This window comes from Setaria viridis, chromosome 4 (assembly GCF_005286985.2).
Source record: "Setaria viridis chromosome 4, Setaria_viridis_v4.0, whole genome shotgun sequence".
NCBI classification, from domain to species: Eukaryota; Viridiplantae; Streptophyta; class Magnoliopsida; order Poales; family Poaceae; genus Setaria; species Setaria viridis.
Window position 1 is genome coordinate 36,777,145 of NC_048266.2, and position 26,768 is coordinate 36,803,912.

The 26,768-nt window shown below is 47.5% G+C and overlaps 7 protein-coding genes across 7 annotated transcripts; 4 read left to right on the forward strand and 3 right to left on the reverse strand.

Moving 5' to 3' along the window:
- Positions 1–1,419: 1,419 nt before the first annotated feature.
- Positions 1,420–4,780, forward strand: LOC117852791 (uncharacterized). The gene has a single exon (XM_034735051.2). The coding sequence runs from the start codon at positions 1,441–1,443 to the stop codon at positions 4,456–4,458; it is 3,018 nt and encodes a 1,005-aa protein (XP_034590942.1). The 5' UTR covers positions 1,420–1,440; the 3' UTR covers positions 4,459–4,780.
- A 3,381-nt stretch (positions 4,781–8,161) lies between these two features.
- On the forward strand, positions 8,162–9,619 carry LOC117853689 (pentatricopeptide repeat-containing protein At3g61360). The gene has a single exon (XM_034735982.1). It carries the CDS (start codon positions 8,162–8,164, stop codon positions 9,617–9,619), a length of 1,458 nt encoding a protein of 485 aa, XP_034591873.1.
- A 1,439-nt stretch (positions 9,620–11,058) lies between these two features.
- LOC117852588 (nifU-like protein 3, chloroplastic) lies at positions 11,059–12,200 on the reverse strand. Its single transcript, XM_034734734.2, has 4 exons — positions 12,040–12,200; positions 11,867–11,954; positions 11,466–11,755; positions 11,059–11,309 (listed from the first exon to the last, which is right to left on the reverse strand). Exons 1-4 carry the CDS (start codon positions 12,106–12,108, stop codon positions 11,118–11,120), a joined length of 639 nt encoding a protein of 212 aa, XP_034590625.1. The 5' UTR covers positions 12,109–12,200; the 3' UTR covers positions 11,059–11,117.
- A 2,609-nt stretch (positions 12,201–14,809) lies between these two features.
- Positions 14,810–16,940, forward strand: LOC117852587 (uncharacterized). Its single transcript, XM_034734733.2, has 3 exons — positions 14,810–15,460; positions 15,680–15,924; positions 16,327–16,940. Exons 1-3 carry the CDS (start codon positions 15,421–15,423, stop codon positions 16,792–16,794), a joined length of 753 nt encoding a protein of 250 aa, XP_034590624.1. The 5' UTR covers positions 14,810–15,420; the 3' UTR covers positions 16,795–16,940.
- A 242-nt stretch (positions 16,941–17,182) lies between these two features.
- LOC117853690 (pentatricopeptide repeat-containing protein At5g44230) lies at positions 17,183–19,817 on the reverse strand. The gene has a single exon (XM_034735983.2). It carries the CDS (start codon positions 19,507–19,509, stop codon positions 17,545–17,547), a length of 1,965 nt encoding a protein of 654 aa, XP_034591874.2. The 5' UTR covers positions 19,510–19,817; the 3' UTR covers positions 17,183–17,544.
- Positions 19,818–20,638: 821 nt separating this feature from the next.
- LOC117852633 (acetylajmalan esterase) lies at positions 20,639–23,300 on the forward strand. The gene is made up of 4 exons (XM_034734814.2): positions 20,639–21,553; positions 21,681–21,893; positions 22,051–22,199; positions 22,335–23,300. The coding sequence occupies exons 1-4, from the start codon at positions 21,301–21,303 to the stop codon at positions 22,854–22,856; spliced, it is 1,137 nt and encodes a 378-aa protein (XP_034590705.1). The 5' UTR covers positions 20,639–21,300; the 3' UTR covers positions 22,857–23,300.
- On the reverse strand, positions 22,942–26,626 carry LOC117852632 (uncharacterized protein At2g39910). Its single transcript, XM_034734813.2, has 7 exons — positions 26,023–26,626; positions 25,702–25,788; positions 25,353–25,543; positions 24,457–24,652; positions 24,208–24,272; positions 23,970–24,071; positions 22,942–23,316 (listed from the first exon to the last, which is right to left on the reverse strand). The coding sequence occupies exons 1-7, from the start codon at positions 26,533–26,535 to the stop codon at positions 23,199–23,201; spliced, it is 1,272 nt and encodes a 423-aa protein (XP_034590704.1). The 5' UTR covers positions 26,536–26,626; the 3' UTR covers positions 22,942–23,198.
- Between the last annotated feature and the right edge of the window lie 142 nt (positions 26,627–26,768).

The following is a 26,768-nucleotide window of genomic DNA, read 5'->3' on the forward strand; positions in this document are numbered from 1 at the left end:
TTTTATTGCTCTATAGCTAGATACGTGTGAAGTCTGATTGCCATGATTATAAATGTGCCCTGTAGGCCAACGTCTTTTGAACAGTTTTGGGTTTGGGTCAATAGGTACTTGCCACATGTGAAAAAGATTCATATTTGGGTTTGTCTGCAGTGTGCTGGGCTCTTTGGAAGGCCAGAAAAAAAACTCTGTAGCTTTGAAAAAAAAACATATCAAATCTCCTACAGAGATTATCTGTTTAGCAACTTTCTTTATTATGTACGGGGCAGGTTTACATAAATTGGAGGACAAGGAGATCTTGGAAGCGGGAGCGGAGGCAATGAAGGAGGCGGCGCTTCGCTTCCATCCACATGAAGAATCGGCGAATGACACAGGAATAGTTCTTCTTCAATAAAAGAGGAAAAGGAGGAAGATAGCTGTTCTACCAGAGTTAGGCTTTAGGTGCTGCCTCTGGGTCTTTTGTAACCTGTGAGCGGTCTCGGGTGTGTAGTCCCTCGGTGACATAGCTAGAATGAAAAGCTAGAAACTGTTCAGCAAAAGACATTGGGTTTATTTATCCTAAACCTCCCCAAGAGCGGTGATCTGTCTAAATAACTTTTCATTCTTGTTATTGGCCCAGTTGTGTCAGGTCCCATCTCCTTCATCAAACAACTGCCGAAAACAATAATTCTTTTTGCATGGATAAATGAATTTTGTGGATTGGTTGGTTTTAATTCATAAAATGAGCTATCACCCAATGACAGAAAGATTGAACACCTCACAAAACTTGATTGAACGAGAACCAATATGGGGAAGTGCCATTTTTATTGAAATTATACGACAGTGGATAGGATTTAGGAAGTGAAATTTAATGTGTCTTGGTTCTTCACGCAAGGTACTAGATTTTTCAAGCCCACAATAATGTGGAGATGAAGACAATCTTGTGCATATATCTTATACTATGTCGATGAGTAAAATGTTCAGCGAAATGGTCTTTAGTTTAGTTATTAGAGTACTTAGTAGCATGTAGTTCCTATGGGAGTGAATTAAATAGGTCTAGAATAAAAAATTATATAATTAAATAAGTTGGTGGCTTCCCCTTTAAAAAAATGTTAAAATGCTTAGTATCCAAATAAGTCAATATATAATCACCTATATAACTTGTGTCTTGCAAACAATAAGAGTAAACAACAATCTATCATTCACAAAAAAATATTTATCATCATCAAAAGAAATTATTTATCATACATGCGTGTGCTATATCTCTTTGTGTAATTTTTTTCGCTTATTAATATGCATACATGCCCGTTTTAAGAAAATAGCTTTTAAACGAACAACGTTAAAAATCTGTGATGTTTAATAAGGGCGCGGATTTCAGCAGGATATCCGAAAAATGAAGAGAGTGGTTAGCAGATCTGGTGTTTTAAACGTCAAACAGTCCCTCACATTCTTCATCCCCCACCAATGCTCCTCCGCGCGCGCGTGCGGCGTCCAGCCGCCGGCGCCTCGCCCCTCCGCCCGAGCCGGCCATCTCCCGCGCCCTTCACCACCACCACCACCGATGCCTCTACGTCGTCTTCCCCCGATCCCGACGGCGTGGCAGCCGAGGTGGCCACCCTCCTCTCCCGCTGCTCCGGCGACTGGAAGCTCGCCATCGCCGCCTCCGACCTCCCCTCCCGCCTCTCTCCCGCTTCCGTGTCCTCCCTCCTCCTCCGCGGCGCCTCCTCCCCGCGCCTCCACCCCAAGCTCCTGCTGGATTTCTTCTACTGGTCCCGCCCCCGCCTCGGGCCCTCAGCGCCCGCCCCCGACGCATTTGCCCACCTCGCCGTCTCCCTCTGCGCCGCCGGCCTCTTCCCCCAGGCCAACGGGCTCCTCGACCACATGATCCGCGCCTACCCCACCCCTCCCCTCGTCCTCAGCTCCGTCCACCGCGCGGTCTCCGGCTCCGGCCACGACCGCCGGCCGGTCGTCCTCGACGTCCTCGTCGACACCTACAAGAAGACCGGGAGGGTCCGGGACGGCGCCGAGGTTGTCCTGCTGATGAAGGATCTCGGCTTGGCGCCCAGCCTTCGCTGCTGCAACGCGCTGCTCAAGGACCTGCTGCGCGCGGACGCCCTGGATCTGCTCTGGAAGGTGCGCGGCTTCATGGAGGACGCCGGCGTTTCGCCGGATGTGTACACGTACTCGACATTGATCGAGGCGTATTGCAAGGTCCGGGACTTGGATGCTGCGAAGAAGGTGCTTGAGGAAATGCGTGAGACGGGATGCAGCGTGAACACAGTGACCTACAATATATTGATTGGTGGTCTGTGCAGAGCTGGAGCTGTCGAAGAGGCGTTTGGGTTCAAGAAGGAGATGGAGGATTATGGGTTGGTTCCGGATGGATTTACTTATGGTGCAATCATTAATGGACTGTGCAAGCGTGGCAGGCCGAGTCAGGCGAAGTGCTTGCTGGATGAGATGTCTTGTGCTGGGTTAAAGCCTAATGTTGTTGTTTATGCAACTCTGGTTGATGGGTTCATGAGGGAGGGCAATTCGGACGAGGCGTTTAAGATAATCAAGGACATGTCTGCTGCTGGTGTGCAGCCGAACAAGATCACCTATGACAATCTCATCCGGGGTCTATGTAAATTGGGGCAGCTGGGGAGGGCTACCGAAGTTTTGAAGGAAATGGTCAAAATTGGTCATATCGCTGACACCATCACTTTTAATCATCTCATCGAAGGGCATCTCCGACAGCATAACAAAGAAGAAGCCTTTTGGCTGCTTAATGAAATGAGAAAGGATGGTATTTCGCCTAATGTATACACTTACAGCATAATCATCAATGGACTATGCCAAATTGGTGAATCGGAAACAGCAGGTGGTCTCCTTGAGCAAATGGTTGCAGAAGGTATAAAGCCCAATGCATTTGTTTATGCGCCTCTTATCTCAGGGTATTGCAGGGAAGGCAAATTCTCATTGGCTTGTGAAGCTTTCAAAAAGATGACCAGTTCCAATGTAGTGCCTGATTTGTACTGCTACAATTCTCTTATAATTGGACTATCTAAGGTGGGAAAGATGGAGGAAGCCATAGAGTACTATGATCAGATGCTGGAGAAAGGAGTGCACCCTAATGAGTTCACGTATGATGGTCTGATTCATGGCTATAGTATGACTGGGAATGTAGAAAAGGCTGAACAGTTACTCCATCAGATGCTTAATAGACTAAAACCAAAGGACTTTATCTACGCTCACCTCCTAGAAGTTTACTTCAAGTCAGATAATCTTGAAAAGGTTTCCTCTATTCTTCAATCCATGTTAGACAGGGGAGTCATGCCAGACAACCGTTTGTATGGAATTGTGATTCACAATCTGTCAAGATCTGGACATATGGAAGCAGCTTTTAGGGTTCTCTCGGTGATGGAGAAGAATGGGTTAGTTCCTGATTTGCATATATACAGTTCGTTGATATCTGGTCTTTGCAAGACAGCTGATGTGGAGAAAGCTGTTGGCCTTCTTGATGAGATGGGTAAAAAAGGAGTGGAGCCTGGTATTGTATGCTATAATGCCCTAATCGATGGGCTTTGCAAGTCTGATAATATTTCTCATGCTCGTAATGTCTTCAGTAGCATATTAATTAAGGGATTAGTGCCAAATTGTGTGACATATACATGTTTGATAGATGGATACTGCAAAGCTGGTGATATCCATGATGCTATTGGTCTTTATAACGAAATGCTAGCAAGAGGGGTAACCCCAGATGCTTTTGTCTATAGTGTGCTTACCTCTGGCTGCTCAAATTCCGGGGACCTTCAACAGGCTCTGTTTATAACTGAAGAGATGGTTCTTAGGGGATATGCAAGTATTTCTTCTTTCAACGCCTTGGTCCATGGCTTCTGCAAACGTGGAAAATTGCAGGAAACTGTGAAGTTTCTCCACATGATGATGGACAAAGACATAGTGCCTAACATGCTGACTGTTGAAAATATCGTAAAAGGACTTGATGAGGCTGGGAAACTCAGTGAAGCACACACAATTTTTGTTGAGCTGCAACGGAAGAAAGCTTCGCAACATGATACAGATCACTTGTCCTCATTGTTTACAGGCATGATCAATCAAGGACTAGCTCCTCTAGATGTGACACATAACATGATCCAGTCTCATTGTAAAGGAGGAGATTTGGATAAGGCTTTGATGCTACATGATGCTCTTGTGGCAAAAGGTGCTCCCATGAGCTGCACATCTTATCTTGCTTTATTGGATGGCCTTTGCCGGAAGAGCAAACTGACCGAAGCTTTTAATTTGCTAAAAGAAATGGAAGAGATGGGTATTTGTCCTTCCAAGGATCAGTGCATGATACTGTTAAATGATCTTCACTCGTCAGGATTCATCCAGGAATACAATAAAGTATTTGATACTATGTTGTGTTACAAGTGGTTACAAAAGGAAAGCAAATGTAATTCGGTTGGTAATAGTCAGGAAGCTGCGAATGCAGAATAACCATATAATCCTGATGCCATTGTACTGCAAATTTATGAACTTCTTTTTGATAGATGAGAGTTTGAGTGGATTAATTTACTCCATAGAATCTGCCTGATTTCTTCTTGTTGCAAATCAGAAAACTATAAGCCTCTGCAGCTTTAGGTTAATCTGTTTGGCGGTCCAGCATTTTTTCTGGTTCAGGTATGGCAGGTTGAAGATGCAAAAAGGTTGTGTTTTAGTAATGTAAAGAGTGCAACTGCATAACAATGCTTAGCTCTGTAGAATAACATTTTTTTATTGCTTTGACTTAGCTGTGCAACTACTAAGTGGTTTGTGATTACTCCTATTTCTTATCTTCATCCTGGTCTATTCATTTCCAGGCACATCAGTAACATTGAAATGGTAGATATTCAATTTGGTTTCTGTTAACTGAGTGCACTTTCCATTCAGTTGTGGGTGCGCTTGTATTTTCTTCAAATCGATAAATTTATCCAACTTGCCTAGAGGAAATATGCTGGGGGAAACTGGAAACACTACAGATTGAAATCCAAATATTCAAGTTTGCAGGTTGGAATGAATCTGTGAATTCTTTTTGTTGATCCATCATGTCCAGGTAATATGTTAATGCCAGATTGTGATGAAGCTGGTGTTTTATCATGGATCATGATACTTCATTTTCTTTGCATTCATACTGATGTCAGTAGAGGGGAGCAGTTGGGCATTGATTCTTTACGCTTTCCACGGGATGCGCTTAAATTTGACGAACTGGCATATTTCTATAATCAAACAGTGTACCTAGCATTTAAATTTGGATTCCTCACGGCTTGTTTACAGGGCACCTAGTTTTGTTCTTGTTTATCAAATCCTCCCGGCTGATGCTTTGTTCTTCCTCGACCTTGCAAAATATAGTCATACAGCATCGTTCCCACACCCAATTTTGACAAAAATCGGTTTCTGTACTTTCTTTTTCACTCGAGGCTTGTCCGCATGATCATCGGCTTCCATTTTGAATGAAAACATGGAAACCCATGTACAACTAGGAAGGCTGGCGCGCTACGCCGCGCCCATATAACTTGCGCACTTGTTGCTGGCTTGCTGCCGTCTGGCCCGTCGGTGCTTTCATTGGTTCATTATTCTTTGGAGATCACTTGCTACTGCTAATCACAAAACGTGAGAGAAGACTGCAAGGTGCAAGCATATACTACAAAAGAGCCACAAATATACACATGTACGACTCAGAAGCATCTACTTTAGAAATAATGACCATTATTTTGAAAAAGGATATGTATTACTGACAGAATTGAAAGCAGACTATTCAGCATATGAACCATTTAAAAAGAAAACAGGAGTGCAAAGATATAGCCGTGTTGATATGGGTATCACGGAATGGCAGCACACATATCACAGTATAGTAAACCAGTTAGCTAGTTTTTTATTCCTGATTTTGCTTGGATCGGAAAAAGATTAAGTACAACCAATAAATTATTTGCAAAGCTGAGATGCTAATGCAAATAGGCAAAAAGGAAAAAAAATGGTACGAGTATACATATTGAACGCATACAAAAGGTAGACCTGATTGCATGGTGATGCATTATTTGTTCTAGCAGTTGGAGAAACCACAAAGATATGAGTCCTTTGTAGGCGTTGTGATCCATAATCCCACAAATGTAGAAAAATAGAAAACCGTATTACCAAAACAAAGCATGGCATTTCAGTATAAAAATTGCAGGTGCATGGATGTAAGGGGAACTTTTCAATTTTGAAACAAAGAAGCAACCTGATGTGGTAGAACCTAGTGTGCATAAATCCATACAATAAGATAATAACTAATCATAGTAACTTTAGAACGTCTACAGTTGTCATCCTCATCCTGGAGAATCAGAAACCCTTCATAACACAACTAAGAATATGAAAAATAGAATTCCATGATTTTAAACAATATACGCCTCATATTCTGATTTGTACAAACATTAAGAATAAAAATTACTAAAATTTGTTCTTATGTATAGATCGATCACCTACAGCAGTGACTACCAGTAAAGCAAGAAGCAATGATATCTACCAGTCCATTGAAATGTGCAAGCATAGTAACCATGGCTCTTCACTTCCTGACGAAGAGAGCAAAATGAAAGCATGAGATCTGCAGGAATACAAAGCCAGAAATATTGCCCGGTGGGAAAAGCTCATGGAAAAAATAAACCTACACATCAGCAACAAAACAGGTTCAACCTGTTTTCCTTTTATCTCTTTTTATTTATAGTCTTCTGAAGACATCAATCGATACATACCGCATCTCTGCAGTAGGTATATGATCCAACCTTGCAGAGCTCCCAAGTTTTTCAGGCGCATGAGTGCGCCTTCACTGCAGAGAAATAAGCAGAGCAGGCCAAATGCTAGTAAGCAATGCACCATTGGCTTCAGTAAGTTTCATTCACCTTGCATGTCAGCCTAGCCTCTGTGTAGAACAAGCTACAGATTCAATCACATTAGATTAACACAGTGGAGTAAGGCCAACCCAACAAAAGGGCACATCAATTGTACACGTACAATGTTTCTGTTAGAAGTACTCATGGAGTAACGGTAAGCATTACCAGTTGCAAGCTGTACACTCAAGTATTTAGTTTCACGCAATCAAGATCAGTTGCAAACTTGGAATGTGCATCAAGTATGATTTCGGAAGAATTACCGGAATTCTAAACCAAGGATCACAAGATAACTAAATCTCATACTTTTGTCACGCTTGAAATTTAGATAACCTCAACCAGTTTGCAACTTGTCAGGAGGCAGCAGATGCTTGTAAGAAAATAAACACTTTCAGATAGCAAATTAAGCATAGGCAAATTAAAAGAAAGGACGATACGTAGGTCTCTTGTCTGGGCCACCTTCCACGGCGCGTAGGATGGATGTGACCGACGAACGGCCGCCGCGCGGTGATACGCAGCACGTCGTGCTCCTGTGAGGTGCGGTAGAGGTATTGACACCAACGAAGACCGCAGACGGAGCGGCCGAGATGCACTAGCGCCCCCAAGGAGGATTTGGTGTTGGGGGCTCGCCGTGGTCGAGGTCAGTGGACGGCGAAGGACGACAGGCGCGGGTTTGAGATGGAGCGGTGCATGTCTCGGAGGAGCCCGACAACAACGTAGAACACGAGCGCGAGGAGGTGACGACCGCGGGGAGGGCGGTGCGACCGTGCGAGGCGAACCAGGATACACGTACGCCTTGTTGACGTGCTGCGTAGAGCCGACGCGACGCGTCCAGGACATCCGTTTTCTTTAGCGATAAGTAAAAAAGAAATCGGCAGTAACAGTAAAACGTAGTAGTTTAGTTATAACTGTGCAGTAACTTGAGGCATCGGTTGAGCTGGGAATTCTTCCGCTCTATGAAGTTATACGTATAAGAAAAGAATTTGAACATTTTTGTAAAAATATGCAGTAACGTTAAAAAAATGAGTAATCAGACCTTAATCTAGATCTTAGACTAGTACGGTGACGTTTCTAAGTGCTGAAATATGTGGAAGTCTACTGTCTACCACTGGGCAGTGACAGACAGATGGGTCCCACAATCGGCTCTACGGACCGGCCCACTGATACCTCTTTGTGGGCTCGTAGCCCAACCTCAACGTTATCAACCAGCCCACTCCACAGCTCAGACTCAAAAAGAAAAACGGCCCACTCTCCTCGAGCTCTCTCGTCCCTCTCCGCACCGGCGGCGCCACGCCCCCATGCCCCTTCGCCTCCTCCCGCCGCCTCGCCGCGCCGCCGCGCCGCTCCTTACCCCGACCGTCCCCCACCTCGCGCGGCTTCTCCTCTCCCACGCGCCGGCCACCCCGCCGCTCCTCCTCGCGCTCCTCCCGGCCTGCCCCTCCCTCCTCACGCCGCTCCTCTCCCATCTCCTCCTCTCGCACTCGCCGCCGCTCCCCGCGCTCTCCCTGTACCGCTGCCTCCTCGCGCTCCCGCACTTCCCCGTGCCGGGCAGCTCCCTACCCGTCCTGCTCCGCCTCCTCGCGCGCTCCCGCCGCCACGCCCACCTCTCGTTCCCGCTGCTCGAGTCCCTCCCGTCCACGCACCCCCACCTCCTCTCCACGCCCGCGCTCGCCGTCCTACTCTCCACCGCGCTCTCCGAGTCCGCGCCCGGCGCGTCCTTCGACGCCGCCGTCACCTGCTTCGACTCAGCCGCCCGCGTCTGGGCGCGCGCGGGCCGGGCCTTCGGCGCCGCCGAGCTCAACGCGCTGCTCCGCGCCTTCTGCGCCCGCGGCCGCGTCGCCGAGGCGCGCGCGCTCTTCCACCGCTACTGCGACGCCTACCCGCCCGACACGCGCACCTTCAACACGCTGCTGCTCGGGTTCAAGGAGGCCGGCCACGCCCAGGCGCTGGATCTCTTCTACCATGACGCCGTGCTGCGCGGCTTCGTCCCGGACGCCGTGTCGTACTGTGTGAGGATGGATGCCTACTGCAAGAAAGGCAGGTTTGCGGACGCCCTCGAGCTGCTCGATGAAATGCGCAGGAGAGAGAACTGCAAGCCGACGCTGCAGGTGTTCACCACATTGATATATGGAGCTGGAATTGTGAGGAACGCAGCGCGGGCACAGCTGCTGTTTGATGAAATGGAGAAGTGGGGAGTGACCCCTGACCGCGGTGCTCACAATGCGCTAATGGGCGCGTATGTGAGGGCTAGGGATTTGAAGTCTGCGATGGCGGTGATGGACAAGATGGAGAGGAAGGGGGTTGGCTTGGATGATGTTAGCTACAACACAATGTTTTGTGGGTTCCAGAGAGTTGGCAACTTGGAGGGGATCTGGAAGGTGTACAGCAAGATAGTTGCTTCAGGGTTTATGCCGAGGACCAGGACGACTATGCTGCTCATGAAGGTCTTCTGCGAGAATGGCCGACCTGACCTTGGGCTGGAGCTGTGGGATTATATAATGGGAAAAGGATGTGTACCTCACCGGCATGCACTGGATATTCTGGTTACTGGTTTATGCTGTAGGGGTGTGGTTTCTGAGGCATACAGGTGTTTTAGGGAGATCATCGAGATGGGAATGGCACCTACAGAGCGAGCATTTAGGGTTTTGGAAGGGTTTTTAAGGCGTACACGGGAATACGGGAAGGTTGAGGAGATTAGGCAAATGATGAAGGTTGTCCAGCTGGAGGGGCATCAGATTGAAGAAGAGCCAATGTGAGCATGAGCACCACTGTAGTTGTTTTTCCTTGAGAAAATCGTAGGATCGTCACCACCATTGTTTGATGGGCTGTGATGTCAAGGGTGAAATGTTGCAGTGACCAAGCTTTCTACATCTGTGGATAACAGGGAATAAATGGATATCCTAAAGCTGGCAATTTGAGAGCACCAGCCTAACAGATATGGAAAACCTTCCATTTGTTAAGAGTTTCAGACCCAGCTAAGAGTTTCTTGAAGGAAAATGTTCAGCTCTAGAAGCTGAAGTTTGAAGTTTCAGTTTTGTGAAAAAAAAAAGCTTGGCCTTTGCCAAGAAAAGGCACTTGAAATATGGAATTGATGCATTGATATGATCCTGTGCAAAATGTAATGATTATACATTTAATTAGCACAGTTGGAGCTTGGAAGCTTTGTTTGATTATCTTTCAGACTTAGGCCAATCTCAGCGAACAGTTTTATTGCACAGTTACCAAGACTGAAAACTTGGTAATTGTGCCAGTTGAGTTTCATGAGAATGAAACTCCTCTCTTCTGATGAACCCCCCCCCCCCCCCCCCTCTAATGACCTTGCCAAGTCAGAATTTTACTTATGTGGTAACAAATTTAATACTCATGAAACTCTTGTGAAACTCCCATTGAGACTGGCCTTAGGATTGTGAGTTTGTTCCTGTTGGACTCAACTGCTGTTTTGTCGAGTCAAAGAATTCTTGTGCATACGAGTCATGTAGCATTTAGAAACTAGAACCGTAAGATTCAAACAAGAAAGGTCACCAGAAATATGCATCTTGTGGTCTCTGGATTAAAGCATAAAAGCATTTACTTAAATAGCTGAGAATTTCTTTAGGGTTTTCGAAGGGTTTCCAAGGTGGACGTGGGAGCTTCGGAAGGTTGAGGAGATCTGCCAAATCATAGAAGGCGATCAAATTGGAGGGGCATCAAACTGAAGCCGCTGTTTAAGCACCCCTATGGTTGTGATCAACGACGGGTTGTGATGTCAAGGATGAAATATATCAATGGCCAAGCTTAAGCTATATAGAACTGTGGAGGACATGGAATGAATGGGTATCATGAAGCTGTCAACTGATATAATAGGATTTAGTGTGGCTTAGGTTCAACTGCAGAAGCTGCTGTTTTCAGTTTTTTGGGAAAAGATTTGCCTTTGCCAAGGGAATGCACGCAAAAATTGAAACTGATACATTGACGTGATCCAATGTAAAATGTAACTATTATTCATTGAAATAATAACATTGGGAGGCTGTATTGAATAATGTTGTTCATCAGAGTTATAAAAAAAAAGGCTGTAAGCATTGTTTTGTCCAAATCAGCAATATATTTTCTTGTGCCAAAGATTTCTTGGTACATGTCAATCGTATTAATCGGTTCTGTATTTCAGTGTAATGACTAATGACTCAAAAATATAAGATTGAACATCAAACATTCACCAGAGTCCAGAAAGCTGCGTTTCGTTCTGTTGATTGATGCACAAGTGTGCTCGTGTGTTCTCTACTCTGTGAGCTGAACAGCCAAGATGGAAGGTATCTTTTCCCTCAGTTTTTGTGTCACAGCTACTCGTACTGTCATTACACCAGCTGCAGGTCCACCGATTCTAATCTTGACGACATATCCATCGATCTGGAGGAGCTCGATGCTTCCACCTCCGGTACCGGAGAGGTATGGTCTGATCTCATCAAGTACCTGCAAAACATCAAACGATCCTCAGAATTACAGTTTGATCACTATCATCTGCAGCAGAGCACACTATTGCAGGTTCGCGAAATGATCAGAGTCGATGGCATGCCGCATGTGTACTGAACAATGGCCGGTGAGCATCTGTGGAGGACTGGGACTGACCTTCTCCACGTTGTCGGTGTTGAGCTCGAGGCCGGTCTCGGTGTCGACGATCTGCTCGACCTCGAGGATGTCGGGGATCTTGTCACGGAGGCGCGTCTCGATGCCCATCTTGAGCGTCATGGTGGAGCTGGGGCAGGAGCCGCAGGCCCCCTGCAGCTTGAGCACGACGACGAGGCCGTCGATCTCGTGCAGCGCCACGTTGCCGCCGTCCGCCATCAGGCTCGGCCGCACCTCGTCCAGCACCATCTCCACGTTCTCCTCCGTCAGCGGAAGCACGCGCACCGCCCACCCTGATCGAACAAGGGCACCGCACTTGTTCATACTTGCAGTTCTACCAGGTGTCTGACAGACACAATTGTCACATGCTGTGACTATGATTTTGCAGGAGAACTGTGACGGACCTGCTCGGTTTCCGCGGTGGTTCGGCGTCGCCTGCAGCGACGTGTGGCTGAAGCTGAGGCGGCCATGGGTGAGGGAGCTTGGAGAATTCTGTGGAAAGAATCAAGGGCAGGTCAGTGGACGGAGCCAAGAGGGAGAACGGTTGAGGCGGCGGCGGAGACGCCGGAGAGGTTACCTTGCGGATGGTGGCTGCGAGGGGGGAGCTTGTGGCCGCGGCCGCCGCTTGCCGGAGACAGAGCCTCATCTGATTCTGTGCTGATTTTTTTTCTCCCCGCTCGTCACGAGGCAAAGAGACGGTAAGATGAGGCCGGAGTTGGTTGTCGACCGCCAGCAGGCAAGAAGATCAGCCGTTTGCTGATTCGTTTCCTGGATGTGGTTCGCCGGAGCCGTGGAGGCTTTGTTGGGCCTAATTTAACTACCTTCGAGCGTGCAGGTCCACGGTCCAGAACTTAGGGCCCATTAGTTTTTCGTTCGAAAGGGGCCTTCAAACTAACCATGCAGTCAGATTACAAGCCCACCATTAACATATGCAAACTTGATTTTCGGAAAAGGCTATCTGTACTCACGAACAGTCAATCTTTTAACCTTGGATCTGCTTTAAGATTGCACCATACTATTAGTACACTTGAAGTATTACTTTTATCTCTAAACCTAGGCTCCAAAACGCAAAGGTGAATTACTCGCGGATGATTGGCTATAATGGAGCTTCCTGCATGTTCTAACAAAGAGAAGCAGATCACCATCCATATACAAACTACAATTAGTACAGGGTCCTGTCGCAAAATACACGCTCCCTAGGATTATTTTCCAAGCACCATATTTGAAATGCAAGTCCATCTCAGCTCCTCAGAGTCTGTCCAGATCACTGACGTGCCCACAGATATCTCCCAACTGATCCTGGCCACAGAAACACCACCCAGAGGGATGCGCCTTGCGTTGCGTCCCCCACAAAAGGAATCGCTTACCATGCCACTACTTGTAATCCACATCCACTTGAGAATTGGAAAAAAAAAAAAGACTTGAGCCAAGAAAGCGCACGAAAACTGCTCTCCCCTGACAAGCAAACCTGATCTGCATCTGCCAGTAGATGCAGATCTGACCGGAGTGGAGTTTGCAAATGGATCCCGTGGTCCGGCCGGTGCTAGCAGCCAGCCAGCAGCTGATGGGTGTGTGTGTGTGTGTGCATCCAAAAATGTTTTTATGAACCGTGGACTGCTTGCTTGCCACAGCGCTGGGTGGGTGTGGTCCATGTGAGCTAGAGCCAGCCAGCCAGTTTGATGGAGCTCGTGCTGGCCATGGCTTGATGACCAGTGCGGATGCTGAGATGCAAACATGGCGGCATCACCTGCGCAGATCACGACGCCGATGAAAAGGATTAACGGCAGGTAGCCTGTCGGCCTTTGGAGGGGAGCGCGGCGGTGACAGATGGTTGCTTACATTATTTGGCGCCTGCTGATGGCTGGTCCTCCTGATTTGGGATCCCTGCGTTTGATTCCATCCCGGTGCAGCAGCAGCATCAGACATCAGAGCCTGCAATAGCGCACCTGCACATGGTCATTTCATTTCCATGTGTAATTTTTTTTCAGAATATACAAGTGAGATGCAAATCTTTCCCATGTGCAACAGGATTTCCAAACAGTGCTGAGGAACCAACAAGGAAATTTGAACGTAACATGTTTCTAACTCTTTATGAACAAGCTGTCTGCTCTGTGTACGATAAACAGTCCACGAGCACACAGTACAGACAGCAACAACCATCTGATCGCTGTCAAACTTATCCGCGTATATGAGGTGATGCTACTGGTTTTGCTTTTGCGTGGTACGTGGATGGACATGACGCTGCAAAGTTCCTTTCCAACTTTCCTGAGCTAGATATTTAGTTTTCGGATATATTCTTTTTTCATAACTCAGGGGAAAAAAAGGTAATTTAGGGATCAGTACAAAGAAGAACAGCACTGGTGTCAGTGTCACACTACTTCCACAAGGAGGGGTGGATATAGGCTACTCTCACCTAGGAGTTATACTAGTATTGGTTGTGGCTCAACCAAAAACACAAGTTGTGTTTTTTTCCAAATGAAAAATAAAACAAAACAGAAATGAGAGCGTCAACGGTTTAAAGATGCTATATCCAAGTGCTCGTCCTTTTCAGGAAACAGTGACTGTGATTTCAGGATCCCTTATTTCGCGGAGAAGCTAGGGAACCCAACATGAAGTGAATGCATATTGGAGTTGGAATACATGACATGCAGCATATATAGGCCTATCATTGGTCCCGGCATTATATCTTTAGTTGTTGACAAAGGAATCTTGGAAAGCCAAGTGATGGGCACCATAATCTTATCCTATGTTGTACTCCTACTGTCCTATGTGTGTACCATAGCACGGAGGAAATCGCGTTAAGCTCTTGCAGCAATCTTGCATCTAGCTCTAGATAATGTTCATGTGGTGAGACTGAGATCAAGGCAGGGAAAGATTCAAGAGCATCCTCCGGGTACTCAAACAAAGTCAACCCGATTAATGTTTATAATATTATGCAGATCAGGAGTTTCATAGGTACTGAACATACTACACCAAATCATTAACGGATCAACAGCCTGGTGCGCAGCAAGTCAACTGATCAACTCAAATGTGATTTATATCAGCAAGAGGCGTTAGTTTAGTACCTGTGTCGGTGGGATGAATGAATTAACAAGATCCTTGCTTTGAGATCCAGCCGTCCAAGAACACTGGGAAGGCAGGGACAGAACATGCTGAAACAGTACAGCAACAACCTGTCCAGGTTAAAGAAACACAAACAAAGGGACTTGCAACTCACATGGAAGCTTAAACGGCAATTTACTTTTCTGAGGCTGTGGGCAGATCCCAGAGTTGGGATTGTAACGAGGATGGACAGCCTAGGATAAATCCTGGCTGTGGGCCCCTGGTATCTTCAGATCTCTACTGCAAACTACCAGCATGTGAAGATATGTATGGCCTAGCTTATCTATCACACAAAGAGAGAGCTTGCCAAGTCCAAAACCTTGATATCTTCAATCCCGGCAAAACCTGCGTGGAATATCTGCTTCACATGTTATTAGGCTGGCTTCTTGTTTCATTAACCCAGCCAGATTTGGCTCTCCGATTGCTTGCTGGCTGCACTTCCCTGATCTTTCCTTGAGTTTGTTAAACAAATAGCGACGCAGCGTACGTCCTGCCAACGATCTCCAACTTCGCAACTTTTGTACTGCTACCCCTGCATCCTGCTTACCCTTCAGCTTCACACAGCCTGTCAGCCATTGCACTACTACCTTTTCTTTCCTTTTGGTTGGTCTAGCTTGTTTCTACTACAAAAGTATGAAGTTTGCTTCATAAGCGCGAGGAGAGAACCTGGAAGCTACTCACAAAGTTTCTCCCTCGGAGCTTATGTGTAGTTAAGGCTCTGAAATGAGTAATGAGTGCTGAGGATAGACTTGAGCGAGCTTCCTCCCATTCTCATGCTCTGCTAGCTTATGGAGATTGCCAGTGGTCATGACCTGTAACCAAAGAAGAGGAAAAATGCGAGATAAGCAGCTGGAACATGAGAACCAGCAGCTGGAACATGAGAACCAGGGCACCAGGTGAGTAATCTACATGCAAGTCCCTCTTTACTTAATTCTTGATTCAGTGCTCAATATTGATCGTTACTTGCCTTCAGACTCTGCAGTCAACCATATAATTGGCTCGCAACCATAGTGCAACTGGCACAGGCTACAGTTTTAAATTTCTATGACAATTTTCTCCAGTCCTTTGTGATGGCTAGCACTGAAGGTACTGACCTTCCAAACTGATTGTTTCAGGAATGGCTGCTGATCTGCTTGGTACTCATAGAATCCTCCTCGCCTTGTTGGAGATAAAGGAAACCATCACAAGGGATATAGAGAGTAGAGATTCTTTCAAGAAGACAGCCAAATTATTGCTGAAAGCTAGTGGGCAAAAGCTTTTGCACTCCTTGGAGGAGCCAATGGATGAGCATTCCAAGCATGATAGTAAGGAATCTGTTAGGAGAACAATCATGGAGCATGATAAGGTCTTCAGACAACAGGTACATAACAAGTAGCCATGTACTCTTTGAAAGCCATCTCGTAAATGATAAGATTCACCAGATATCTCTAGAATATTGGAAACACGTAGATCAGACACGGTAACAGGTCTTGACTTCCAAGCATATTTTTTCCTCGAAAACGCCAGAGAGCTACGTTACATTTCATTAAGAAGTGAGACTCCCGAAACTTTTGATTTTGCAAAGTATATTTGCATGTGTAGATGAGAAAGTTAATAGATCGTTATAGGTTCTTGTTATAATGTAGTGCATACTACTGCTTATTATGCATAAACTTTCATCTTTCCAGAGATAAGTTGACAGTCAACTGTTAATAGGATCTAAGTTATATTGTAATTCCAGCAACACAGAACCTTTGCATTTTATACTGTCTTTTTGCATCAGGTGCACGAACTGCATCGGCTATATCATGTACAGAAATCACTGATGACTGAAGTTGGTTGTGGGAAGCATTTCCAATCTAGAACAGAAGAAAGTCAACAAATAGTGCAGAGATCAAGATCAAACCATAACAGAAGTCCTTCCACCTCTGAGACTAATCAATCTGCTTGCCTTGGTAATGCACAACACTCTGCTACCCCGCAAGTACCTCAACATTTGGGTCTTCAAGAATGCAAACCAAGAACATGCTTAAGCCTCTTCAGTGAAGAAAACTCAGCAACCAAAGAAGGAAATCGCACAGAAAACCCAGTAGGCAGCCATAAAGCAGTCGAAGATGGAAATTGTAGTGCCTCTGTGGAGAGTGATCTTGACCTCAAACTAAGCATCGGCCCCAGTTCACCTGCAACAAAAGGACCACATTGGCTATTCTCGGGCAGCAGGGAAAGAAACCCTTCTGGTCAGCATCGATGAGACAAGTTGGTTATCTAATTAGTTAGTTAGATGGTGTAATGGCACAGCGCCAGAGTTTCATTCTGTGCAAGACAAAGCCCCCGTAAAAAGGGCATATGCATTTGTGGAAATACAAGTCTGAAGAACAATGCAGTTTTAACACCTAAGACACCTCACAAAAAAAACTCCTACAGCCTTTAATGCTTCCATCAAATTTTGCTCAGAATTATTTCTTAGTCACTCAAAATCTGTATGCTAAAATCTAGGGCCTGTCAGGCATGACTACTGGCTAGAGCTGCATTAATGCAATGCCAAGCAAAGAATTCGTGGAAGGTCAGTTCTTGTTTTGTCTTGCCCATAATGTAGAGTTTTAGAACAAAGATGAAACCGCATCAAGCAAGTTTGGAAGAGATAAAAGATTCTGATTTCAGCTCTCCCATAGAAATAGTTACATACTTATATCCATTGCTATCACAAAAGGAGTTTCTCCTATAGCATGTGTGTTTTACATATTATATGCTTTAAGTATCATTTTCTAAAAATCAATGACCACTTTCCCAATCAAACACCCAAACTTCTCTATTATGAAACATTGCCAACTATGCCTGCGTCATGACTCATGTATCTCTTCGTATTCTGAAGTTAGCTTGTTCTTGCATTCAAAGCTGAGTGTTCTATGTTCCGAAACAAGCCAGATGAATAAGTTTGACAACTTATAATTTGAGAGATATCCTGCCACTTATTAACTTATTTAAAAATCATATTCTGCATTCACCAGAATCCACTGCAGGAGCATTCTCCATCTTTGAAGTGATGGAATCTCATATTGTCCCTGACAATAATGTTGATGGGCTCAACTTTTGATACCAATCGCATAAACAAATGGCAGTCCTCACAGATCCTTAGATTCTTTACAATCCTAATTGTAGATCTAGACCCAAGTGTGAGCAATCCAAATGACAGAGCAAGCTTCTCGCTGTGACCCATTAACAGTCTTTCTTTCTCTTTCTCACTTACATTATAAACAATTGAACTCAGATTTGGCACATAACCTGCAAGCTTCAATTTTTCTACTAACTCCAGCAATGCCTTCTTTATTTCATTTGTCCTTGGGTGAGTATTATCACCAGCAAAGAACTGATGCACCAAACCATCCTGGCCTTCAAACCAGCTAACTGCAGGGTCCTTTTTCAGCCTCCGATTTCGCATCAGTTTCCTAACCTTCGACACTTCATCCCACTCTCCTGCCGACGCAAGTGTATTTGATAACAAGACATAGTTCCCCATGCCCTCTGGCTCGAGCTTAAAAAGATGTTCAGCGGCAACCTTAGCAACTGCAGTATTTCCATGGATTCGGCAAGCGCCTAGCAGTGCCCCCCAGACAGCACTATGAGGCTCTACGGTCATAGACTTCACTAGATCAAGGGCTTCAATCACCGATCCAGATCGCCCAAGCAAATCAACCATACAAGCATAGTGATCTGCAGAAGGCAATACCCCATACCTGTCCTTCATCTGCGCAAAGTAGTAGCGCCCTTCTTTAACCATCCCAGCATGGCTGCAAGCTGTCAATACTCCAATGAAGGTAACATGGTTCGGTTCCACATATGCCCTGCTAACCATGTTGTTGAACAAAGCAATTGCATCGTTAGCCCTCCCGTGTGATGCTAGGCCAACAATCATTGAGCTATAAGTGTACACGTTCTTCTCTTGCATCTCTTCAAAAACCTCACACGCCTTGTCAATGAGACCACACTTGGCATACATGTCCACCAACCCCGACCCAACAACCACATTCCTCCCAAAACCATTCCGTTCTGCAATCTCCTGTACCCAGGCGGCACGCCTCTCCGCACCAAGCTGAGCACAAGCTGAGATGGCACCGGTCAGTGAAACTTCATCAATGGCAATGCCGGTCGCCGCCATCTGCTCAAATGCCTCCAATGCCTTCACTGGCATGGCATTCTGCGCATACCCGGTCACCATAGCTGTCCACGCCACCATATCCTTCACCGGACACCGCGCAAACACCTCCTCCGCTGACCCCATATCCCCACTTTTAGAATACGCCACCACAATGTTTGTCCAAGAAATTGCATCCTTCACCATCATATCATCAAACACCTTACGTGCAGCGCTGACGTCGCCACATGCAACGTACGCGCCGATCAGCGAGTTCTCAACAAAGCGATGCTTATCGAACCCTCCGAGAAGGATCGAGACCGCGTGGGACGCGGCTGCAGCAGGTAGGGAGCGCGCGGCCGCCGCAGACTTGGCCAGCGGGGAGAACGCGAACGGGAGGAACGGGAGCTCGCCGCCGCGCTCGCGGCGGAGCCAGGATAAGAGTCGGAAGGTCTCCAGGGGCGGCTGCGTGAGGTGCGCGAAGCGGAGGAGCGCGGTGGCGAGGAAGGGGTCGGGCGGCGAGAGGGAGGAGAAGACGGCGGCCGCGTAGCGGAGCGGCGCGCGCGCGGGCGGGAGCGGGAGCGCGGCGAGGCGGCGGAGCAGGCGGGAGAGGAGGAGCGGGACGGTGGGCGGCGGGACAGGCAGGCGGACGATGAGCGAGTGGACATGGCGGAGGTGCCGGAGGGAGGGCGAGGAGGCGACGGCGGCGAGCAGCAGCGATGTGAGCGACGGCGGCGGGAGGAGCGGGAGCGGCAGGTCGGTCGGCGGGCGCGGCGGCGGTTGCGGTGGAGCCTGAAGCCGCGCGGAGAGCTGACGCGGGGCGAGGTGCACCATGCCGGCGTCGCGGTGTCATGGGCGTGCGGCGCCGCGGTGCAGGTGCGAAGCGAGGTGCGGCCCGTGCGGGTGCGGCACCATGGAGGGCGGCGGCGGGGTCGGTTTCGAAACGGGAGGTGGTTTGCCGCCGCGGGAGTGACAACCAACCCCATGGGCCATGGCAGATTGTCAGCTGGTTTGGGCCGCGCAGGTCGTTGCGTCCTAGAGGGTGAAACGTGGGGCACAGCCCACAACAGCATAAATTGGGCTTGAACCGTCTCGCCGGCTCCCCCTCAGTTGCAGGCCCACGTGCAGCCTGCACTTTCCAATTTCCATTAAAAGGAAAGTTCCCAGCCACTTATTTCAGTAGTGTTGAGTGTTGTATACTACTTTTTCCTTGCGAAAGCATTGTATACCATTACTTTTTTTTTTTGCAAGGAAAAGCATCGTGTACTACTCCTACTTTGTGTGTGCATGCACTGTGCGCCCACCTATGGCGCAGGTGAGAGTCACATAAGTGCGTGGCTCATCCTGCACGTTGCAATAGTACAGAATCAGGCAAAGCTTCCGAGTCTAGCGATACATTCTTCCGGCGTTCCCCTTCACAACTCCTGGTTCGTTACTCAAAAAAAAAAAGAAAAGAAAAGAAAACTCCTGGTTCATTTTCCCTTCCCGTTCTTCACACCGCCGCCTCATCACAGCACACACAACAAAAGCACACGACCCAGCCGATACTTCCTCCCCTGATCACACAATCTCCTTTACATGCCGATCACACTTTGTCACCCGACCACCCCCAAGGCGCAGAGGCTAGCTAAGCTAGCACACAGCCAGCCACTAGCCCTCGCCTCTCGGCCTCCCAAGCAGCCGCCAAAACCAGGCGTGGCTCTCGGCCTCCAGAGCACGGGATTGCTGAGAGATTCGGATTCCGCCACCCCAATCGCACTCCGCGCACAGCACCATCGCATTCGCATCCACCGCCATATCACCCGGTCGAAAAAGCTGGACGAAAAGCAGCGCACCGGGAGGGGAGGCCGGTCGCCCACTTCGCACCCTCGAGCGTGCGCGCGAGGCCGTTTTCCGTTACTTTTAAAGTTCAGGCCTTTTTTACCCCCATCGGCAGCAATAATGCTCCCAATTGGGCCAATGGGGTGCATTATTCAGGTGCAGACTTCTCTCCTTCTCTGAAAGCCTGAATGCGCCACATTGGTAGCCTCCCATGCTGTTGCAAGTACATCACTTGCAGTTCCTGTTCCATGGCATCAAAGCTAGTCAGTTATTCAAGTTCAGAGTTCTCTGAATCCTGCGTTTCTGTGGCATAAAAGTAGTACCAGGATCCAGGAATGCCTGCATGTTTTCTTTTGATCTTTTGCTAATGTGGAAACCTGATGTATACTGATGAGAGGCTTGGCCTCTCCCTTGAACTGACTTTTACCTCACGGTCGAGACTGTCAGGATGGCTGTGGTCAAAAGGAGCTCCCCCGTAATCTCGGACGCGATCCGATCTCATGACGCATTCTTTTCGGTAACAAGGTGAAGAAAGCATGGTCCTCGATCAAAAAGACATCTCTATCTCCATCTACACGCGCGGCCGACCGAGTCTTCTGGGCGGCGAAATCGCCACCCATCCATGCTCTCGTTCTAGAACATGCGGTGGCCGATCATGGTGCGCGCCCAAGTGCATCCTCCTACTCCTCTCCCCCATCCATCCATCCATCCATTCTGCTTATAAAAAGGCTGGGGCCGGCACGTACCTCCTCGTCAGTCGATTCGATCTCTTTCACGAGCCATTTACTAGTGTTTGGTTTCTGCATGGCTTCCTCCGCAGCTTTCCTCCTGCCTCTCTCCCTCCTTGCTCTGTTCTTGCGCTGCTGTCTTGGCCAGGGAGAAGGCAATGGCGTCACTGCCATCTACAGCCTCGGCGACTCCATCACTGACACGGGGAACCTAGTCAAGGAGGCGCCTCCCGGCATGTTCGAGACCATCAAGCACCTCCCCTACGGCGTCACGCTGGGAACCCCGACGGGACGCTGCTCTGACGGCCTCCTCATGATCGACTTCCTGGGTAATGTAATCATGTTAACAGTTGTTCCAGAACCTGAACACATTAGACGTGTTTCACTGGAGCAAAAAAAAGAAAGTAGATTGTGAGTAGTGACACGCATTAACCTTTCGTCTGTACATGAGTGCAGCTCAGGACATGGGCCTCCCGTTCCTGAACCCGTACCTCGGCAAGAACAAGAGCTTCGACCACGGCGTGAACTTCGCCGTCGCCGGAGCCACTGCCGTGGACCCCGCAGACCAGTTCAACCTCACCGTGCCCATGCCCTTCGCCTCCAACTCCCTCAAGGTGCAGCTGCGGTGGTTCAAGGACTTCATGAAGTCCAGCTTCGGCACCGACGAAGGCAATTCCTCTCGTTCCTTTTCTCCTTTCAGTTGCCCACATTCATCGCGCTGATCAGTCAGTGCACCACCACACTCTGCTCTTGGCACAAGTGATGTCTGAACCTGCTAGATCTCTGCGTGAAATTCAAGTTCAAGTCATTTTTCGTGTGATTGCAGAGATACGCAAGAAGCTTCAGAGTTCTCTGGTTTTGGTCGGGGAGATCGGTGGAAACGATTACAACTACGAGTTCTTCGCGAACAAGCCCATGGCCGAGGTGGAGAAACTGATCCCAGGGGTCATAAAGACCATCATCGACGCAGCCAAGGTAAACATCTCACCTCACGCATACAAATTGCACCGATGGACTTGTTACATTGGTAGCAGTAAAATTTTTAAGATGACTGAGGAAATTAAAAGTTGTGGTAATTAATTCCTTATTGAATCACGATCACGCATGCAGGAAGTGCTTGACATGGGAGCAGGCAGGGTGATCATCCCGGGCAACTTCCCCATCGGGTGCGTGCCGGGTTACCTGGCCATGAACGCCGGCACGTCGGAGCAGGCGGACTACGACGCGTACGGGTGCCTCCGGGAGCTGAACCGCTTCGCCGCCAAGCACAACTCGCGGCTGCAGCGCGCGGTGGCGGAGCTGCAGGCGTCGCGCCCGGGCGCGTCCGTGGCCTACGCCGACTACTTCAACTCCTTCCTCGCGCTCCTCCACAACGCCTCCTCGCTGGGCTTCGACGCGGCGAGCACGCGCAAGGCCTGCTGCGGCGCCGGCGGCGGCGAGTACAACTTCGACTGGCGGCGGATGTGCGGGTTCGCGGGGGCGACGGCGTGCGCGGAGCCGGCGGCGTACCTGAGCTGGGACGGGATCCACATGACGCAGGCCGCGTACAGGGCCATGTCCAGGCTCATCTACCATGGAAAGTACCTGGAGCCGCAGATACTCAGCTTCCCGGAGAAATATGGCCAGACATAGACACGATCTTCATACAGGATGGATAGGAATATGCTATAAGCTAGAGGCACGTACGTAATGAATCAAGCTATGAGCAAAGTACACGTTGCAGCAGCAATGGTGCCATCATGATTTCATCTAAGCTAAACACAGAATACAAACGTGTGTAGCAGAATAGAGGATAGGAAGAGATACCGACAAGGAATGAATTGTTCATGCCTTGACCCAGTTGCCCCTAAGGATACTTCGAAATTTTGGATGGGAGTTGCCACAAGAATCAGAGTCAGAGCTGATTTCGTTCCCAGACCAGAATGGCAGAATAGGCAATGGTTAAGTATTTACAGTAAGAATTCCTAGTGAAACTCAACATCCTGGGGAACTATTTTTTATACAAAGCTGGTTGAAACTTGACAGAAGCATCGTCAAGTCTGGATCACGTTCATGCTTCTTCCAAGCCTCCTCAAACTGTTGTCCCTTGCACCTGCATCAGCACACACCACTGATATAAGAAACAGAGATGTCCAAGGCAAAAATATTGGTCGAATGCAGTTCCAAGTGGCAAAAATATTGTTAGCATTTTCATATGAGATCGCTTTTTCCTGTTTGTATTTAATTGTGGTATGCTAAAAGTTGGTACTTAAACCTAACCTACAGCGACCTGTCCCCAGTTCCAAAGTGCCATAACCAATGCATAAGGCAATGAATTACTTCCTTGTTAACAAAACAACATGGCATATGTGAATAGTACACCCTACTCTAATCTCAGCTGTCTATAAAGATAACAAGAATACATGTGTATTCAGATGAGATCCATCCCTCAAAATGAAATAGCATAGCCCCTGTCCCATTCTGATCAATAATCCCATTGCCGAGGTGGATAAATTATATTCAAATGGTCAGCTATAAGCTACTGCAAAGTAGCATAAGTCAATCTCAAACATGATTCCAAATAGGCCAACTAAAATGAAGAACAATATCAACTCTGCAAGCTAGGAACACCTAGGCAGCAGAGTAGAAGCCAGTGACACAGAATGCGCTGGTTTAAAAAATTCTTCTCGTCAGCTAATGTGCTTCACTATGCATGTGATCTAGAAACTATAACTGCTAGTGAAGGAGATTATGAGAGTTTCTTACTTCTGAAGCAGTACAAGCATTTCCAGGATATGACTTCGTATGACCTCGCGGCTGCTCCTTGTCGCTGACTCTTTATACAAGAGAGCAAGTTCATCCACCAATCTAAGCACAATGGAAGTGGGTTGGAAGCCACTTGTTAGTCAATTGAACATTTTCATGCCTTTGGAACAACCAGATACAGTGAGCACAGCAAGCAGAATGAGGTAAGTAAGAAGACATAAATCACAAGTCCTAATACCTTGAAGTATGAGGTGATTTCCGAATCCAAGTAAGCTTGATGATGGCATGCATTTGCTCCAAAACCTGAAAAGAATTCACTGTCAAAATATCAAAATTCCATAATCAACTACATTAAGAAAATTCCATATGGTAAAAAAACTTGGCGTAGTTGACCAAAATATGGACACCTGAAGGGCCGGCACACACAATTTCTCGCAATGCTAATTTAACTGTATTGCATGCACATGATAAGGAACTTTTTCCTTACCAGCAGAACTGTCTTATCATCGTCAGTATGCATCCACTGGAAAAAGAGTAAGAAAAGGCGGCGAAAATGAGCCAGTAAGAAGAGGCCCATAGCATCAAAAACTGGCCCAACAAGGGTCAGCCATGCAACACGGCGCTCTTTATTTAGTGGTTGCCGTTCCAGGTGGCCCAACATCTCACTAAGCATTCGATCATACCTGCAACCAATTAAAAAATGAAATTAAATAAAAAAGATTAGATAGTTTAAGAAAATATACAAGACATTTTGTGGATATTTATATTAGAGTCAACAGATTATGCAACTATGCAATCCAAGCATGGAACTCTGAAACATATATTAGCATGAAAATATCAGCCAATAGTTATCCAGCTACTTAAATTTATTATCAATGATCCATCTAAGAAAACTTCAAACATCTCTTTTTACTAGCTTGACTTCTTCACAGTAAACACTAATCTTTTTACTTAGGTTCTTCAGCAATGATTTTGCATCTCAATATGAGTACAAATATGTTGTATTTCCCATTACTATGTTGAAGTTTTCACTCCCAAACCATTCAATTGGTAAATGTTTGTTTCCCGCAAGATGGAAGTAGTGGTGCCTCATTTAAATTTTATTAAAATAAAAGGCAATCATTTCCCCCAGTCAGCTCTCTCTATTTTTCAGTTGTAAAATTTAAAAGGTGTACCATAGTTCACAGTTCATAAACTGAAAGAGAACAATGGAAATCACATATTATCATATACATTTCTGAATATGCATACTCCAATAAAAACTTGAAGCAAGATAGGTTTCTCATCTTGGAACTTATAAGCTAGGAAGAGCACTAGAACAGACTTGATCACAACTGAACTGAAAAAAAAGGGCAAAAGATTTGAACTAGAAAGAGATTTTACCAAGAGCTGCGGGGATTACTTCGCTGAGTGATTGTTAACAATAGCACAGATACCTCAACAACACGATACCATAACTCATCGTCGGCAGGAATGTTATGGCAGCATGCATCAAGTATGGCATCTTCATACAAACTTAATTCCGTTACTTTCACATTCTTTGCTATGTGTATGAAACTGACCATTCCCTGTTCCTGTCAATTATATGGAACAATGTTCGTCAACAGGACCAAAGGTTGAACTGTGCTTATAGCAACCAAATGTAAGCAAATGCTACTAAGACAAGGTTGGCAGTAATATACAGCCCATATTATCCCCAGTAGAGAAACCAAACAATAAACAGCAACCATACCTTAACCTCTGGTGACCAATGATCTAATGTCGTCAGAGCACAAGGGATGACTAACCAACACAAATCCCCAAGCTTAGGGTAACAAACCTGAAACACAAAAATAGATACTGAAGTGAACATCTCCAGTGCCATAATATTACTACTTCACTTACTGATACAGTTCTGCTGCCACAGACACTAATACAGTTTCCAGTGCAAAACATTTTCAGAGCATGGCATTTTATTCAGAGCGTCAAATTTTCTCCTACTTGCAAACTTGTAATCCCATCTATTGACAAGAACAATGCTCAAGATCTCAAGTACTATTCACAGAGCACAAACCTGAGACACCAGCCACCGGAACTGGTGCGCGGCGACTACAGCCTGCTCCTTGGGCGGCTTCACAGTCCCAATCTCGTCGTTGTCAGCGTCAACGCACGAGTCCTTCACCACGGCCTTGAGTGGAGGCACCACCTCCGGCATCACGGCCACCACCATCTCCCCGACGCTGCCCCACCCGCCCACCGCCGCCATCTCCCCCACCGCGGTGGCGGCCGCCCCCGAGAGGCCCGCTGGGACCCAGTGCAGCGCGGGGTACTCCGGGGAGGCCGCGAGGACGGCGGCGCAGAAGAGGAGGAGGTCCGCTGCCTCCTTGCCCGCCAGGGACTGGGGCTGGGACGGGGAAGTGGAAGGGAGGAGAGAGGCGAGGAGGGACTTGACGGAAGCGGATGAGCCCGCGGGAGGCTCGTAGGGCGCAGCAACGAGGGGCTCGCGGAGCGGCGCCGCGATGCGGAGGAGGGCATCGCGGGGGAGCTTCGCCGCTGCTGCGGCGGCGGCCGCGGTGGCTTGGGGCATGGCGGACTGGAAGGTTCGAGCACCTGCCTGCTCTGCTGCGAGTTCACGCCTCGTCGCCGGTCGCCGCCGCCGTCGTGGTGCCACCTCTCATTTAACCGTCCTTGTCAGTGAAGGGTCCTTTTTGGAAAACTGCACCGGCCATTTCTGCTCGGCTGCGACCGGAGCCGCGGATGGACGATCGGACGGTTCCAAATGATCCGAAAATTGGATCGCGACCATTAATCGCGATCCAA